General features: G+C 42.5%; 1 protein-coding gene and 1 long non-coding RNA gene across 7 annotated transcripts in view; one reads left to right on the forward strand and one right to left on the reverse strand.

The window, feature by feature from the left end:
• Positions 1–16,425, reverse strand: part of MEGF11 (multiple EGF like domains 11) — a 255,429-nt gene that overhangs the window by 28,234 nt on the left and 210,770 nt on the right. For all 6 annotated transcript variants that reach the window (XM_015873314.2, XM_015873318.2, XM_015873316.2 and 3 more), the window contains 3 exons: positions 6,958–7,104; positions 4,405–4,539; positions 1,099–1,227 (listed from right to left, as the gene is read on the reverse strand). In XM_015873314.2, the coding sequence (XP_015728800.1) occupies positions 1,099–1,227; positions 4,405–4,539; positions 6,958–7,104 (411 nt within the window). The remainder of the gene's footprint in view (positions 1–1,098; positions 1,228–4,404; positions 4,540–6,957; positions 7,105–16,425) is intronic.
• Positions 12,057–16,137, forward strand: LOC107318925. Its single transcript, XR_001557583.2, has 5 exons — positions 12,057–12,110; positions 12,201–12,320; positions 13,055–13,140; positions 14,793–14,910; positions 15,614–16,137. It is a non-coding gene; the product is annotated as an uncharacterized LOC107318925 (long non-coding RNA).

Raw genomic sequence — 16,425 nt, forward strand, 5'->3', positions numbered from 1 at the left:
CTGACAGCTCAGCGCCAGGCTCCGGAGCTGCGGGCCAGGACCCCAGGAGCCGGGTGTGAGGCCAGCTCTGTGTCAGGAGGTTTACCCTTTCTTTGCAGGAAGGTAACTGAGAAAAGAACCAGGCTCCTGCTCTGCCAGTCCAGAACACCAAGCAGCCATCCCTGCATCCTCCTGACTCTAAACAAGCAGTTGTTGCTGCTCAACTGGCCTGCCTCCCTCAGGGAGAAACTCATCCTTTCTCAAGGTTAACAGAAACTAACAGTCATTTCCCAATTACATGGCTAAACATAATGAGGAATTTGTGCAGCTTTATGTCTTCTTTTTTTTCCCCTTTTTTTTTTCCTTTTTCTCTTGAGTGACAGCAATATTCTGCTTGTGGGAGACACACAATAAAAGTAAAATTACAGCCGTCTGTTTTTATCCAGTTCCTACTTTATCACTTGAAGTTTAATATATTTTATTCTGGAATGCTGTCTAATATGGTGGTTGTATCCTGAATATGAAGTAACATTTCTGAATGATAAGATATTGCTTCCCTCTGTGATCTATCTTCAGTTAAGGGTTGCTCTCCGGAAACGACACTTTGGGATCAACAAATGCCAATCTTCCATCTGGGCAACTTTTGAGAAGAAAACCCTCCATCCCACCAAGCCCACATCGACTTCTACAATTAAACTACATTTAATGGAAACATTTCAGCTGCCTGGTTTCTCAGTTCTGTGGGCTTGATACACGAAAACATCTACCAGCTAATAATTTCTAATCTAATTAATAACTGAAAGAAAATGGTTTCAAAAAATAAATAAAAGGGAATCCAGCTAGAAATTAAAAGGGAGCTTTCTTTTCTGATAAGAGCTTGTGACCTCTCTTTCCTGTAACAGAAGCCAGTTACTGCCTCTGCAAATTCCAACTGCATAAACTAATTCAAGCCAAAGCTAACTTAGATTAATTAAAAGAAATAAGCTATAAAGAGAGTAAGGCACTGGCTGCTGTAATACTTCAGGGATTTCCCTAGAAACTGCCTTTAACTTTCTGAAAACACTAAACAGGAAAACATGTTATTTCATTGCAGAGATGGAGAATTAACACTTTGCTTACACTGAGAGCAGTCCTGCCCTATCCAGCCTGGAAAACACTGGCACGATCCATCGATGGGATTGCACGTCCCGTTCTCGGTGCACTGGCAGAGCTCAGCACAGTTCTTCCCATATTTTCCACTGGGACACACTGGAAATACAGAACAGTTTAATGAAGGCCTCATAATGAATATTAGGAAGTCACAGGATTTAACAGTTAATAATTAGAGAGAAAAGTAATTATGACATTTTTATTTCCTGAAGACAAGAGGGCAAATTTTTTTTACGGATATAAGGAAAAGGCAGAAAAGAGCATTCACAGCCACCACGTTTGCTTATTTGCCAGGCACAAAAGCAATGTGAAGAAGTCATCCTGCAATCCATTTGCCTGCTGGAAAATGAATCTAACACAAAAGATTATCATTATTGAAGGGCGTTGAAAGGAGCAGGTATTGGGAGAGGAAGAGGAGAACAAAGCTGTTGGTCCCTGTAGCTAATTGCTGAAGTTGGAAGAAAAGAAACTGCCTTTCTTGCAGAAGCATCGTGTAGCAGCCCACGCACGGTGACATAAAACTCACAGACAGGTGTATCTTCAGCCTCCCACCAAATCATTGGAAATCTTTACCATTAAAGCTGATGGAAAACCCTGCTCAGTAATGAATGAAATGTTTAATTTCAGCGCCCTTATTGGCTGCATTCCCTGACAAAAACTGGTGTGTTTTCAAAACAAGATAAAATGCACAGTCCACCTCTGCAAAGAGTGTAGCAAATGGAACTGGACTTCCATCCTTACAAGCAACAGTGATGTCAAAAAAGTGATTAAGGCACTCGCTGAATTATGCAACCAGTTTACCACTCCAGCCCCTCTTTCTTGCTCACATGCAGTCTCTGCAGGTGACCTCAATCTACCCTGACTGCAAATCAGCTGCAGATTGAAATCCTGAGCTGTGATTCATTTGTTTTTGTACAACAGGCCATCATCTTCTACTCTTACTACAGCAGAAACCAAGGAGTGGTGCAGAAAACAACAGTGCGTGCAGACCTATCTGTAGGAATGGATAAAGTTGGCTTTTGAATGATGTGCTAAACAGAATAGTTCTCTGCCTGAAAAGAGATAAAACTAAACACAATACAAAGACACAATGAAAAGAACAATATACAGACACAAAGAAAAAGAAAGAAAGAAAAGGCCTCATATCACAGAAAGAGCAGAAACTAAAAAGATCTGTCAGGTTTTCATATGTGCTACACAATTATTCACTTCCAGTGCTCTACACAGAGCAGTTCAATACAATATTTTTATTGCATCTTTAAGATGGAGATAGATAACATCACTTATAGGAAGCCTGGATTTTTTTATACATATGAAAAATAGCTCTCAAAAGACTTACTTAAAATAGGAGCTGATTTACACTGCAGTGCAGAATGCTAATGAATCAGGAAGAGATTTGTGATCCAAACACTGATGCTGACAAAGGCAACAGGTCACATTTGATAAAGAAATGCTTCAGACTGGCACAGCAAGAGCCAGCAGAGGGGTTCCTACCATGTGAGCACTTCTTGTCCTAGCAAAATAGTGTGAAGCCCTCCAGGGTGGCAGCACAGAGGGATTACAAAGCCTATCCTGTGCTCTCATTAGGTTAAGTAACTGGGCTGTGGACTGACACAGTGACTCCCTTGTAAAGTTGTGAGACACAAATACAAGCACTTCTGAAAATGCTTCAAACATTTTAGATTAAGCTGTAGAGTAAGGACTAATATTGCCTTCCTCAGGACCAATCTGATTGTACGACACAGTCAGAGATGTTAATTAGCAATAAAAGCTGTGAAGTGGGACTCTGCAATTCCCCGTAGGATGTCAGCTGCGTTCTAGCAGCGATAGCGTTGTTATCAATCCATCTTGCTACATGATTGGGAAATATATTCATAAAACAGCTGCTTAGTTGTGTGCTGCTTTGAATCCGTAGTACAACCACGTTACCCCGTGCAATTTCAGAGGTTACAAAGCTCCTTGCACGCACGTGCTGCTGCTGCTGCTGGAGTCACATCCCTGCTGCCAGGAAAGAGACAGCACAAGGGGATGGAAACTCAGAAGTGAAATCTTTGTTTCACGTTTTTCTAATGGAAAACATTAATTAGCATTTTTCTTTCGACAAAATAAAGTTACATGCTAATTCATTATGACAAACTGCAACACAAATTGATTTTAATTAGGACATGAATATTTTAAAATTAATTTGCTGGGTAGATCAACATTTCAAAGTAAAACCAGAAGTGCTGAACATCTGAGCAAAAATAAAATAGAATTTTCTTAAGAGGATAATTAGCCCTGCTTACGCTTTGAAATCTGGTTAACGTTTCATATAAAATGGACAAATTCACTGAAATATGTTCATTTTAATAAATTAATTGGTATAATGTTTAGTTGACTGCACGGCACAGGGAAAAGAAAACATGGTTACATTTAATCTGTTTAATGACTTTGCCTAAGTACTGCCTGCAACTTCTAACTTCCTGAAAAGCAGGTCATTAGAAAGTGTCAGTTCAATTTTTACAGGGATGGTGACTTCACAAGGGCAGCGGCCATTAAGAATTATCTCTTTTAAATCTGCAGGCAGAAAATACCCCCAGACGTCTGCAGCAACTCAGGCTCTGCAGAACACTGTGAGGATTCTGGAAGCGGTTTTAGGATAAGACTGAAAATGGAGATTTTGGGTAGAAGTGGACCAACTTCTAGAGGTAAAGAAAAGAGCGCAGTGATGAACACAGGGAGAGCAGAGGGTACTCTTAACCTGGGAACATGAGCTCTTTTCCACCGCCCCTTGACAACATTTCCGTCTCTTTACTCCCGTGTCTGGGTGTGTGTGATTTCAGCTGTTCCCACAGTCATGCTCTGGGTGTTGTTTATAAGACCAGGGCATTAACTCAGTCTTTGGGCTGATGTACCTGAGTTGGCCTCTACCTCAAGGAACGGAGCTCCTGCTGAAAGAGCACGTGAAAGTGTCATCAACATTTAGGCTACGACTGGCTTAGCAGAAAGGAAAACGAAACCACTGGATGGCTGATGTATTTACAGCAGGTGTCTCATTCCATATTCATCTCAACACGGAGTGGCAGACCTGTTTTATTTATGAAAGCAGGATCGCATCAGATTTACAAAAGGGTGACTAAGTACCTATTTGCATTTTGCCTCTGAAATAAAGAATTTCTTGTGATCCGAACTGCTGAAACAAGGGAAAAAAGGCTGATGCATTGTGATCAGTCTTGCTGCAAAGTCACAGACACGGAGGCTTGGGAAAGGCGGGTGTGGGGATCCCAGGCTCATTACCTTGGTTGCAGAGTGCACCGAAGAATCCTGGCAGGCAGTCACAGTGCCCGGACACGTGGTGACAGGGACCATTGCTGTGCACACACTGAGGGCATGGCTGGCTGCAGTGGTGTCCATAGAAGCCAGGGGGGCAAACTGAAGACAAAACAAAACATGTTGAGTCTCCCTGGCCATCTCCAGCTAAAGACATTCACAACATGCGGCAGTACAAGATGTCTGATGCCCCATATCCCATCAGTAGCCATGGTTAATACCTGAAAACATCTTCCAAAGCTTTAAAGATAGGCAGGAAGAGAAACACTGACACATACACAAAGCACAGAAATCCACCTTACCATTTCCTTAGGGAATTAAGCTAAGAATCAAAGGAGTATTGGGAAAATCTCAATATTCTTTCTTCTTAGTAACTATGTCAAAAGCTGATAGCTCATTTCTAAACGTATTAGGTTCAAGACCTGTGCTCGTGTAGGACATTCAGTTTATACATGCCATTGCAGGAGCATCTGTCAGTGATGAACAGAATCTAAAATGGTAATTATGGGAACAGCATACAAGAGCACCTAATTTGCATCAGTAATCACACTGGTTAGCTGAGCAAACTTGTCATGAGCTATGCTTAGAACTTGGATTGAAATTACTGTGGAAGCTGTCCATAGGATACAGCACCAAGACTGGGGCCCAACGTCTCCTATAAACACGTACTGTTCCATGTAAGCACATGCAGACTGCAAAAAACATCCACTGTCCAAACGTTTACTGCTATAGATAAGCACAAAAACCTCCATGAAGTTTCATTAACAGTAAAAATGACTTCTTATATTTTTCACTCCTGTGATTTTCTATCATGTAGGTCTGTCTCAGTGGTTACTGATGTTTCAGTGAATGAGAACTCCCCCCTTGGTCCGTATGTTTGCAGCGGGTGCCAGGTTCATACATTGCTGCACATTTCCAGCTGGAACTCAGCTGACAGGTTTGTTGATGATGCACTTGCTATAAAACAACCTGGATCACTCCTGTAGACGTTTCTGCAGGCCTAAGACCGATAAACCATCCCGGTGTCTCCTGCAATGCTGACTGCACAGACAGAACTACCCAGAGGGGTACTGTGCTTCAGTGCTGCCATGTACTAAATTCTGCTTCTAAATCACTTTCCAAGAGGGAAACAGAAATGATTCTGAAAGCAAACTTAGCAGAGATGCAGGTAGACTTGGGGTTGAATCCCACAGAAAAGCTGGGGCAGGCCAAATTCCCTGGTTGTGTGTCCACAGAGGGGCATTTCAGCTACACGGAGAGCACAAGCATCCAGAGAAGCCCTTTGCATCCAGAGAAGCCCTTTGCTGTCACCCCAGAGGGATGGAGAATTTCTGCCCATTAAGTTTTCAGCAAATGTCTTCAGGGAGCAGCTTGATTATGGGAGTTTCAAGCTGGGGACATAGTTTGCCTCTTGTAGCCTGTATGCCATGAGCTGATAAAACTAAGCAGGTTTTTTTTTCATCTCAGAAAGGCCAGAAACTATTAACTTCTGGACGCTTTGCACTCTTAGGGTTTCAAATTTGTAAAACAATTTCTTCCCCAATTCCCAGAAGCTCTGAGAACCACATTTCAGCCTTAGAGAGAGGTTTTACAGTTATATAGACGTGCTGAAGCACCTGGAAATTGGGGTTTATAATGGAAATGCTTATAGGCTATTAACTACAGCAGTGCTAGAGGTCATTGTTATAATGGCTTTAAATAAAAACTGTCAGCTACAAATTATTTTTAGAGATGAGTGTGTGCTAGTGTCAAGTGTAAGCAGTGAAATCAGAAGGGATATGTGAAGTGGGTATGGAGCATATCTTACGGGAAGAACAAGGGCTGATGGAAAAAGGGAGAGAGACCCATTTCTTGTTTACGTAGGAAGAAGGTTGCATCAGTGAACACAGGTCCCTCGGGGGCAAATACAGCTTTCCAGGTAAAGTAAATGAGAGGATTTTTATCTCCTTGACACATTTTAATATGTAGCAGCAGAGCATCAGACGAGAGATATTTCTGGCTGCCGTGATTCTTTTTCTGGCATGCAAGAAAACGTCGCCTTGTTATTTTGATAGCCAACACTCATCTACTTGTCATTATGTGATGGGCTGTAGCTGACTCTGCTTAGCAGGTATCCTACAGCTTCTTGTGATATATCCAGAAACTTGATTCTACCCACATCTTGCCAAGTTAGTCATGAAAAGTTGTCGCTCCTTTCTGAAAGACATGGCTTGGTGGGCAAGGTGATGATGGCTATGGGCTGGACTGGCTGATCCTACTGATATTTTCCAACCTTAATGAGTCTACAATTCTATGGTTCTGTGATTCTTTTAGGTCTCCTGTGTCCTCTAGGTACCGTGGAAGGGCACAAGAAACAGACGGCAACACTCTACCCAGCAGAGCCTTGTCTTCTTGGCCAAAAAGCATTTTTTGAGCTAAGTCATCAGCTCATGCCACTCAGAGACTCACAGCTTTCTCTGGTGCCATAGATAACATTTCTACCTGCTTTGCTTCTGCCAACACATCCATGGGAAATCTTACTTCTTTGGCACAGGGGTCCTCTGTAGCCAGGTGCACAGTCACAGGTGCCGTCCTCCGGAGAGCAGGATCCCCCGTTCTCACAGCTGCAGGATATGGAGCAGTTTGGTCCCCAGCGGCCCTGGGTGCACATATTGTCACAGTGGATGCCTGAAGAACACAATGGCACTCATCAGGTTTTGCACAGCTTGCTCTGCTCAAAGGAACATTTGGGTGTGTTGACATCTCACAGTACATCACAGAGCAAACAAGGGAGCATGGAAAAGAAATCGCTATTCTTTTATCTGCTACATAAAGTAAAAAGTAAGAAAATGCCAAAGAGGTGAGTTCTGTAGGTGTCAGTCAGCTCCTGTGCAATCCTTAGCATCGTTTAAGGAAGCTCTGCATGTCGTCTGAGAGATGAAGGTCAGGAACTGTTTTAAAGTCACAAAGAATCTCAAATAATTGGCCTGGAAATATGCAGTTGATTGAAATCTGATTATTTAACTGTTGTGAACTGGAAGACTGGGAAGAAAAATTCAACGTTCTGGGGAAAAAAAAAAAAAAGAAAAAAAGAAAAAAGTCTAGTATTTGGTTTCTTGAACATGTGCAAATTCAGTTCAGTGCTGCACATTGCTCACTTCCTGGCTCACGGCACAGTGCTCAGGGTTATTATGCACTTACTCCACATCCACCCAGAGCTCTCTGAGTTCTGTGTTAATGAACCGAGCTCTGATCTAGCAAGCGGCCATATGTGCCATAGACTGATCATCTGCATGTTAAATGGAGACTGAGACCTGCCAATCTAGCTCCCAGTGACTCCCAGGGTTGTTGTTTGATATTTATCATCATGAAAAGCAAAGCTTGGAAACACTGAAGGAAGCAAACAGCCAGAAAGCTTAACATAAGGCTCTTGGCATCGTTTCAGCTGATTTTGTTTAAACTGGTGACTTTTAAAAACAGCCCCGTGCCATGGCTTGTCACATGGATGTAAGCTCAGGATCTGATCCAGAGCACTGCCACTTGTTCAAGAGACTCCTACTCCTCTGGGATAAGGCACCACCAAAACCTGCAATTAGCAGAGCTGTTTGCATGATCAAGGGCTCCTCGGATAGAAAAAATTCTGCAGGATCGTGAGCTAAAAGAGACATTAAGCAGAGCAGCTGCAGGGAGTGGCATTAGCAGCAGCACACCGACTTACTGATAACGACAGAAAAAATGAATCACAGACTGGCTTGAAAATTTTCCTAACAACATTAGCACACCGGGTGCTTTACAACTGCTCCACCAAGATTTGATGGCATACACATGCCCTGGCTCGACTTGCAACACGAAGATGTTCTTTATCATCCATGCACATGTCCCCACTGCATAATGGGATAAATACAGGCAAGAACCCTGAGAGCCCCAGCCGGAGGCTGGATTAGTGCATGGCTAAGGAGAAACACAATCCCAAGTCATTTCCTACACCTCTGATAACTTCATCTGGATGCTACAGGTAATGGACTGCATTTGTGAAGCTGCGATCTGTACAGTCACCAAACTTTGAGGATTATTAAATCAGCTAAAAGTCATTATAAACACACTTACAGTGCAGTTTCAAGTTGGTTTTATAAATCTCTGAAGTTAACACAGTAAGAAATACTGCAGAGCCAAAATTTCCCCTTTCTGAAGATTAATCACACAATTATAATTGTCCCTTCCTAGAAAATCTAACCAAGTCTGGCTAAAGTACAGTTGGAAATGGGGTTTCTAGTAATACATGGCCAGAGTTTTATTTATAAAGAAGCACGGTCTGTGCTATAAAGCTTAATAAAAAGCACATTAAAAGACAGTAAGAACATAATATGAGCTCAATCCCTTAATATTTAAGAAAAGATATCTGAAGACATGGAGAGCAATAAGAGAAAGAACATTTGTATTCGTAAAACCAAGAAAACCAGCAGCTTTAGCACAGCCCTCCCCACTCTGTAGGAAATCCCTGCATTATGTGAACAGTAACTGCTGTGTGCGCACCTACATAATACATCTGCAGTGCTCTGTAATTAAAAATTAATGTGGTAAATTGTAAATAAATGAATGCATTTCATACTTGTACATCTACTTATGATCATTCATCGCTTCTAAGGGCCGATCGCAAGCACCCAGAAATGAAATTCAGACGCAAAGTGGGAAAATGTGCCTCTTTTCCTCCTGGCTGCAGTATTAAAAATGCAGCTCTCTCACTGTGAATGAGCTATTTATAAACGGAGACAATTAAACAGCATTATTTCCTGTCTCTTTCAGCAAAGTTTGGGGAAGAATGACATTGACTCCTTTCTCTGGTAAGGTAGCTGAATTAGGATGCCGTGGCTGTTCCTTGCAGCAGCGAAGTCCTTCCTTTAGTAATGAATAATGAGGGATGTCTTCCCGCTCCTAACGAAGGCAATGAGTCATTGTGGAGCCGATTGTTGTAATGAAATGTAAAGGGAGGGGAAAGGAAACCTTCTAGAAGATGCTGATACCCATTACAGAACGTATTTGTTTAATAATTTTCAGAATGCAACCGAGAAGGGGCCGCAATCAATTTTATTACTTTATATTACTCCAAGTTAATTGTCATGGAAGACTTCATTTTTGGAGGCTCCTACACGCACTGAATTGCAAATGTAAATGAGAAGTTAAAACTGCATCTGGACATGCGTGTCTTAAGGAACTGTGCTAAAAAAAGAGCCCCTTAATTTTACAATTCCCAAACTTGGCAGCAGATGAAGGAGGAGTCCCTCCCCAACTACTGCACAATTGGAGGCAGCAAAGCAGCAAGCTTTCTGAACATAAAACTTTAACCTTTGCTTGGGAACTCGCTGATGAACATTTCTGATAAGCAATTAGTTTCCAATTTCCAGAAATATAAAAAATGCTGAAGTTGACACATCTCATCTTCACCTCACGTTACATTCGCACATTCCTAACTTACAAACATATTCCTTGTTTCAAAAGCATGATGTAGAGATTAGAAAGACAACTACCAGAAGAATAAGCCCCCAAAGCAGGGGGAATGCAGGAAGCAGTTCTATACATAAACTCTATTGCCTAGATACCAAGAAATTCTCTCACCGCCTGAGGCTGTGGTTCACAATTGCAGACACTAGCATGAAATTACGCTTCTGAGACCTTCTTAAACAATGTTCTGGGAGTGAAATGTAAGTGAAAATCACATGACTTATGTAAAAATTATAGTTACCCACCTTACATGGGCAATGGGCACCATGCAATAGGACAGAGCCAAGCCAAGAGCCGTATCTCCTATGGCTTTGAATCCAGCCTAGAAACAGCAGTAGTGATCCCCCCATCCCTGCGTGGACTTGTGGTACTGCAGACACTCTCAAGTAGGATTTCCAGGGCTATCCTTTCAACTGCTCTATACACAGAATTTACTCCCACCTCCCCATACCTTCTTGCTTTGCACACAATGGGCAGGAAAATTGTGCTAAGTGCCTGAATTGCTCTTGTGTATGCTGTGAAAAACACAACCTTCACCCACCACAGCCATCACAACTGCACTCTTTTAAGGGATAACCACATGGGAGAGCAGTTCCACGCTGTTTGTGCCTAAGGCTATTTCAGGATAATTTATTACCCAGTGGCCAAACAACTGCTGCCTGCGATTGGGAGTATCTTTGGTGCAGGGATGGGTACCACAGGTGGCTTATGCAGTGATCACAGAACCACAGAGGTTGGAAAAGACCTCAGAGATCCCCAAGTCCAACCCCAACCCATCCCCACCATGCCCACCCACCACGTCCCTCAGTGCCACACCTCTGTGGTTCCTGGACACCTCCAGGGATGGTGACTCCACCATTACCCTCATACCAATGCCTGACCACTCCTTATGAGAATCATTTTTTCCTACTATTCCACATGAAACGTGAAGAGGAAGATGGCAGCCTCACTGGTTGTTTGTATTAAAACATACTTGTGAAAGCTTCAGCTGCATCCATACAACCACCGTGAAGAGGAGTGAGAATGAGAAAAAGGAACAAAAAAAAGCCCACAGCCACAGCACGGGGATATACGGCATCTGTTGAAGAGCGACTTAGTATACTGCTTCCATTAATAACCCTCAATGGCTTCAATGAAAGTTTGTCAAAGTAATGCAGATTTAGTACTGCCTGTAACTATATCACACTGAAGGACTTTGGAAGGTGAATTTTTGGAAAGGCAGACATAGCAGAATTCCCTTTCTTCCCCCTCCAGCTTACTCATGCAATTGCTCTCAGGCTTGGGGATTACCTCTCTGGCTCTTAATAAAGCTTGCTATTGTTTGTCTGCCTCGTCTCTGGATAGTTGGAAACTAATGCTCCAAACACAATAGAAGAACAAAATTGGAAGGAATAAATGAGAACCCGTGCCCCAGGTTTGACCACAGCAGTCCCCATGGCAGCAGCTCCCGCAGCAGGACTGCCGCACTGCCCAGCATCACAGTGTTTTTCAGGGATGGAGGAATGTGATAAATCACAGACTGCTGGTCCCATCCCCCCACACACTTTCTATCTACCAGCGTACAACCGTAATTACTTCTCTGAATAAGATCTTCAGCTTTTTTCTTTTTTTCTCTCTTTTTTTTTCCTCCCCAATAATAGCAATCTAAAGACAGATGCAGCATCAATTAGCAGTGACAGGAATGATCTCAGCACACATCTGAATCCAACACAAACACTGTGCTCTCCTCCACCTGTCTTTCAACATGACACGAAGTCATAATAATCTCTTATCTCTGGCATCTGAATAGCTCTGGAAAGGGCAGATTTTATGAACAAATAGGCACCGGATTTTGGCAATGCTGTGGAGGCCTGAAGTTTGGTGAGTCACACCGGCTTTGATTGGGAATGCCGAGCTTACTGGTAGTTGATAGAGTATTTAGGGGGACAACCTCAACTGCAGCAACACTGCTTCAATAGCAGAAAATAGCCTGGCAGTTAGAGAGGTGATGATGATGGCAAGGCTATTTCAGCAAGGCTGGAAGCAGGGCAGCAAGCACACGATAGAAGGGGAATGGGAATGTATCCTGAATGGGATTTCCAGAATGAGCCCCTCCTTCACATAGCCCCTCCTCTCTCCATCACAAAGGCCTGTCCCTTCTGCAGACATCCTCTGGTGGCTGTGCCACACTGAGGTCCCCTGGAAGTCTTGCTTTGGTCTCCTAATTTGTACATTTATTTCCAGTAGTGACTTCTGTATTTATATGTTCACCTTTTGTTTAACCTCATTCTCTTCTCTTTCCGCAGTACTCTCATTGCTGTTACGTTTATGCTTCATCTATAAATTCTATTTAAATCAGCATCATGTTTGAGATTAGATCAGCATGCTTTCCTAAGTGAATACTTTGCTGCTTCAGTCTATAAAAGGTAAAAGAAAATTCGATAAGAACATAAGAATAAAGCTGTCTTATTAGCTCTGGATCAGTTGTTAAGAAGGTGTTATGATAGCATCCGAACACGAGTTCATAAAGAATCCTTGATGCTCTTCTATCATCTTTTGCATTATGATGTTTATTCCTACCTGAGGCAAACCTCGCAGCACAATTCTTGATAACTCAGCTTTTAAGGATGACGAAGAAGTAGAAAATAGGTTTGGGGAGGGCAGCAGATAGAAGAAAACATAAAGGGATCTCCCATAAAATTAAATGGAAACATTAAGAATTGATGGCTGCTCATCCAGTCAGCAAATAAGCTATTTTTGTTTTTATATAGCAAAACTATTCAGCAGCGGTAGCATCAGCCGCATTATGAAAGGACTTCTGTGATGTTTCCAAAACACTCTTCCAACTGTAAAGTTCTTTCAGACCTGCACTGCAGAGACCTTACAACCATACTAAGCACTGCTCACCAGTGGGCTTCAGTGGGGCAGCTCCTGTGTGGGACACCCATCAGTCTAAATGAAAGCTCGACGATCTGGCCCTAAATAATGAAGAATAAGCCCTTCCCTGAAGCTGGTGAAATATTCAGAATTGTCTCTTTTCTCATCATCACATAGGCAATTTATGCACCCATTAATGGAAGTGTTTTTCTGAAAGTAATATACTTACAGTCTAATGCACCTCCGTGGAGCACTAATCCTACCCCTGTTTTTAATTATCTAGAGAAAACTCCAGATATGAATCACCCAACTCAGGGAATTTGTGCAATAAAAGCTTCTGAGGCAAGAACCTACCTCATAAGAAATGGAGTAAGTCAAAATGTTTGCTAAAATTAAGGATCATCCGGTTCCCTTTGCTACAAGATACTCTCCTGGGTGCACTGCTGCAGGAAGAAGAGCTGCCAGGAGCAGAAAGGATCTAGGAGGAAAAGCAATGACAGGAGGAAACTCCCACCCCAGCTGCCTTCACCTCTCGCACACGTCCTTCCTGCTTCTTGCTTCTTAAACTCTGGCCGTGATGTCAGGCCAGGGAGGAGCAGGAACCTGGGGAAGATGCAAGCAGGCAATTGGGAGGGAGGAATATGGAAGTGGGAAGAAAACATATTTCCTGCCTTGTAAAGGTTCAATCCTCAGGCCATGAATGCAGCTTAGGTGTACAACTGGACGTGTGCAAGACTCCTGTGCTTAACATCGCTGTGTGAAAGTCCTCTTTTTCTCCCTTGTGTAGAAGGAGAAGGAAGAAATCCACAACATTTATCACCACAAACCCTTTTCACCGGCAGCAGACGTGTACAGCACTGCAGCTTCTTGGCTGTTTATTGAATGATCTTTCCTTCTTCTCCCTTCGCACACTGCATGCCAGCATCCAGTATTTAGTCTGGTGAAATACTCACAAATAATTTTTTCGCTGCTTCTCGCCCACATTTATTTATAGGTGAATGTATTGTACACACAGCCAAGCTTATATATAGAATGCCTCCATATTAACACGGAAAATAGCCGAATATCTCTAGCATCAAACTTCATTTTTCAGAGCCTGTTAAATTAGTACAACCCAGGATGCCACCCAAGCTCTATCTTTTCATATAAATTTAAAAGCTGTCCCTTCTTAAGTGAAAATAAAACCAAAAATAAACACAAAGCTAAATGAACTTGCATCTCTCCTTTATTTCTAAGGCTAATACCACCATCATTTGCATGCACGCTTATGTTTAGCAGTAGGCTTGCTGCAGGATCTAATTATAGTGTAAGGGTCTGATCCAACTCCCACTGAATGAGTGGCAAAAATCCAACTGATTTCATGGAAGGTGAAATATGTACTAAAACTGGCACAGGACAAACACAACCAAACCCCCCTCAGATGAGAATCTGGAGCCTCCTAGATGTCTGCCAAGGAAGGCACTGACATAATTTATGTCAGGGCATCAATGATGTCTTTGATAGAACTTCATAATTCATATTTTTTGAAAATTAGCCCTCTATCAGCAGGAGCCATACTTAAAGGTTCCTGTCAAAGAGAGAATTTTTAAGCACGGCCTGACATTAAAATCTTATCAACTCACTTGAAATTAAGTCAATGAAAAATTAAAGCTAATTTCTAATAAGCTTATGTTACATTCATAGGCTAAAGGACACTTGTCGAACCCAGAGAGTAAGCACACCTTTTCATATGGAAAAGATCTTCACTTTTCAAAGGCTGAGGCCAGAGGAGAGACTAAGCTGCCAGAAGAGAGACTAAACTGCATCATTTTAGACTGACTCTTAACATTTCTAGCTTTTTCTGCCTGTTTAAAGCTAATGTAAGGATACAGAATAATCACAGAAATAAATTATTAATTTAAAAATCTGGGATAAGACTGCCAAAAGTGATAAGTGCAAAATATGGTTTAGATAATGGGATTAGACACCTAGAAAATGCATGCTTAATAGGAAATTATTATTGCTCCGTTCTGATGTTTTAGGCTTGGTGTTACAAACCAAGGGAGCGCGAGGGAGCACGACTGCAAAACCCCCACAGAGCCAACCCACAGCACCACGGGTTGGAACACATTGCAGATCTGCTCTGCTGTGAACCTGCAGGTACATAAAAAACAGCCCTCGATTTTCTCTGGCTTTAAAAGCGTGCAGAGAAGTTAGCTACCAATTATAGGAGGGTGTGCTTGGAATGGATCTATTAATGGTGATGGAATTATTTTGGCTTCAAACTAGATCAGCTGGGGACAGGATCCGGCTTTAGAACTGTAAGCTAAATTGTGCTGGAAAAGTCATATGAATATAAACAAAATGTATTTTATGGAAAGCTACAAAGAAAGTTGTTTTTTTTTATTGTCTTGAAAGATCACCTTCATGCAGGGAACTCAGAAAAAGTGAAGTTAAAAATACCTTCGAGCTCCCCGTCAAAGTGGTCACTGTTCCTTTAAAATTCAAAAAGGCCTTCCCTTGAGTAAAGCCTTATCAGTTTTACTGAATTAATGTGTCCACAGGAGGGAAGAAACATGTTTCTGTGTTTGAGTGACAGCATAGATGTCACTCGCAGCCTGCAAATGCAGAGGCTCATTCCTCAGAGCTCCCCTTATCTGTGACCAGATGACGTTCCTGACCCCATAAGACCCTCACACAATCGCAGGTACAAATCCCTACAACCTGAGCCTACCACAGCCAGTGTACAGTGCTCCTGGACACGATAACAGACAATTAGGGCTTATGTTGTTGGCAAAGTATGGAGGTTATTGAAGATGTAAAGGACAGCGAAATATATATTCCTCTTTTGTGTATGTTGCAGCTGCTCTTTGGAGACAAGAACGAAGCCTGAAGGGGAAAATACCAACATGATAACAAGATGGTTCTTCTTCTACCACCACATTTAATGTTCACACCATCCAGATCAATTAAGGAAAATCAATGAAGAGTTCCTTTATAATTTACTATGGGATGCACAATCCTTTACCTTCTGTCCCCCGTCTACAACACCACCACATTTCCCCACGTGGTCTGGGGATGCTGACCCCTCCTGAATAAACTCGGCCATTGGGTGATCAGAAAAGCATCAGCTCAGCAGTTCAGTGGGATAATTGAGATAGCATCAGGACGACAGCTCTCCTCAGAAACCAGACAGCGATACGAAACAAGAAAGACACAACTCGGGCTCAGATAAGACAGCATTGCAGATTAAAGGAATTGAGATAAACAGGATTTTAAGTGACCCCAACATTTATGGGAACAGAACGTACCCCCCTGCAGACCGCTTCCAACTTAATCCCACTGTAATATCTCAAAGGTTAACAAAACACACGCTGCCACAATTAACTTGAAACACATCGACTTGTTTCAGGGAGGAAATGAGCTTGCTGTGAGCATCAGCTAGGCCTGAGGCTTTCCCTTCTGTAATGTCGAATAGATTCAGTTGTGGGAAGTGGTACTGCGTGAACCAGCACAAGGCTACATGGTGTGAATTGGTTTAGGAACCCATCAGAATGCCATCTGTGGTAAGGACCAGGTTAGATGTCAGGGGGAAAGGTGGTGAGGTGCTGGCACTGCTGCCCAGAGCTGTGGTGCCTGATGCCGTGGATGGACCCTGGGCAGCCCAAACTGTAG

The sequence above is a fragment of the Coturnix japonica genome, chromosome 10 (genome assembly GCF_001577835.2).
Source record: "Coturnix japonica isolate 7356 chromosome 10, Coturnix japonica 2.1, whole genome shotgun sequence".
NCBI classification, from domain to species: Eukaryota; Metazoa; Chordata; class Aves; order Galliformes; family Phasianidae; genus Coturnix; species Coturnix japonica.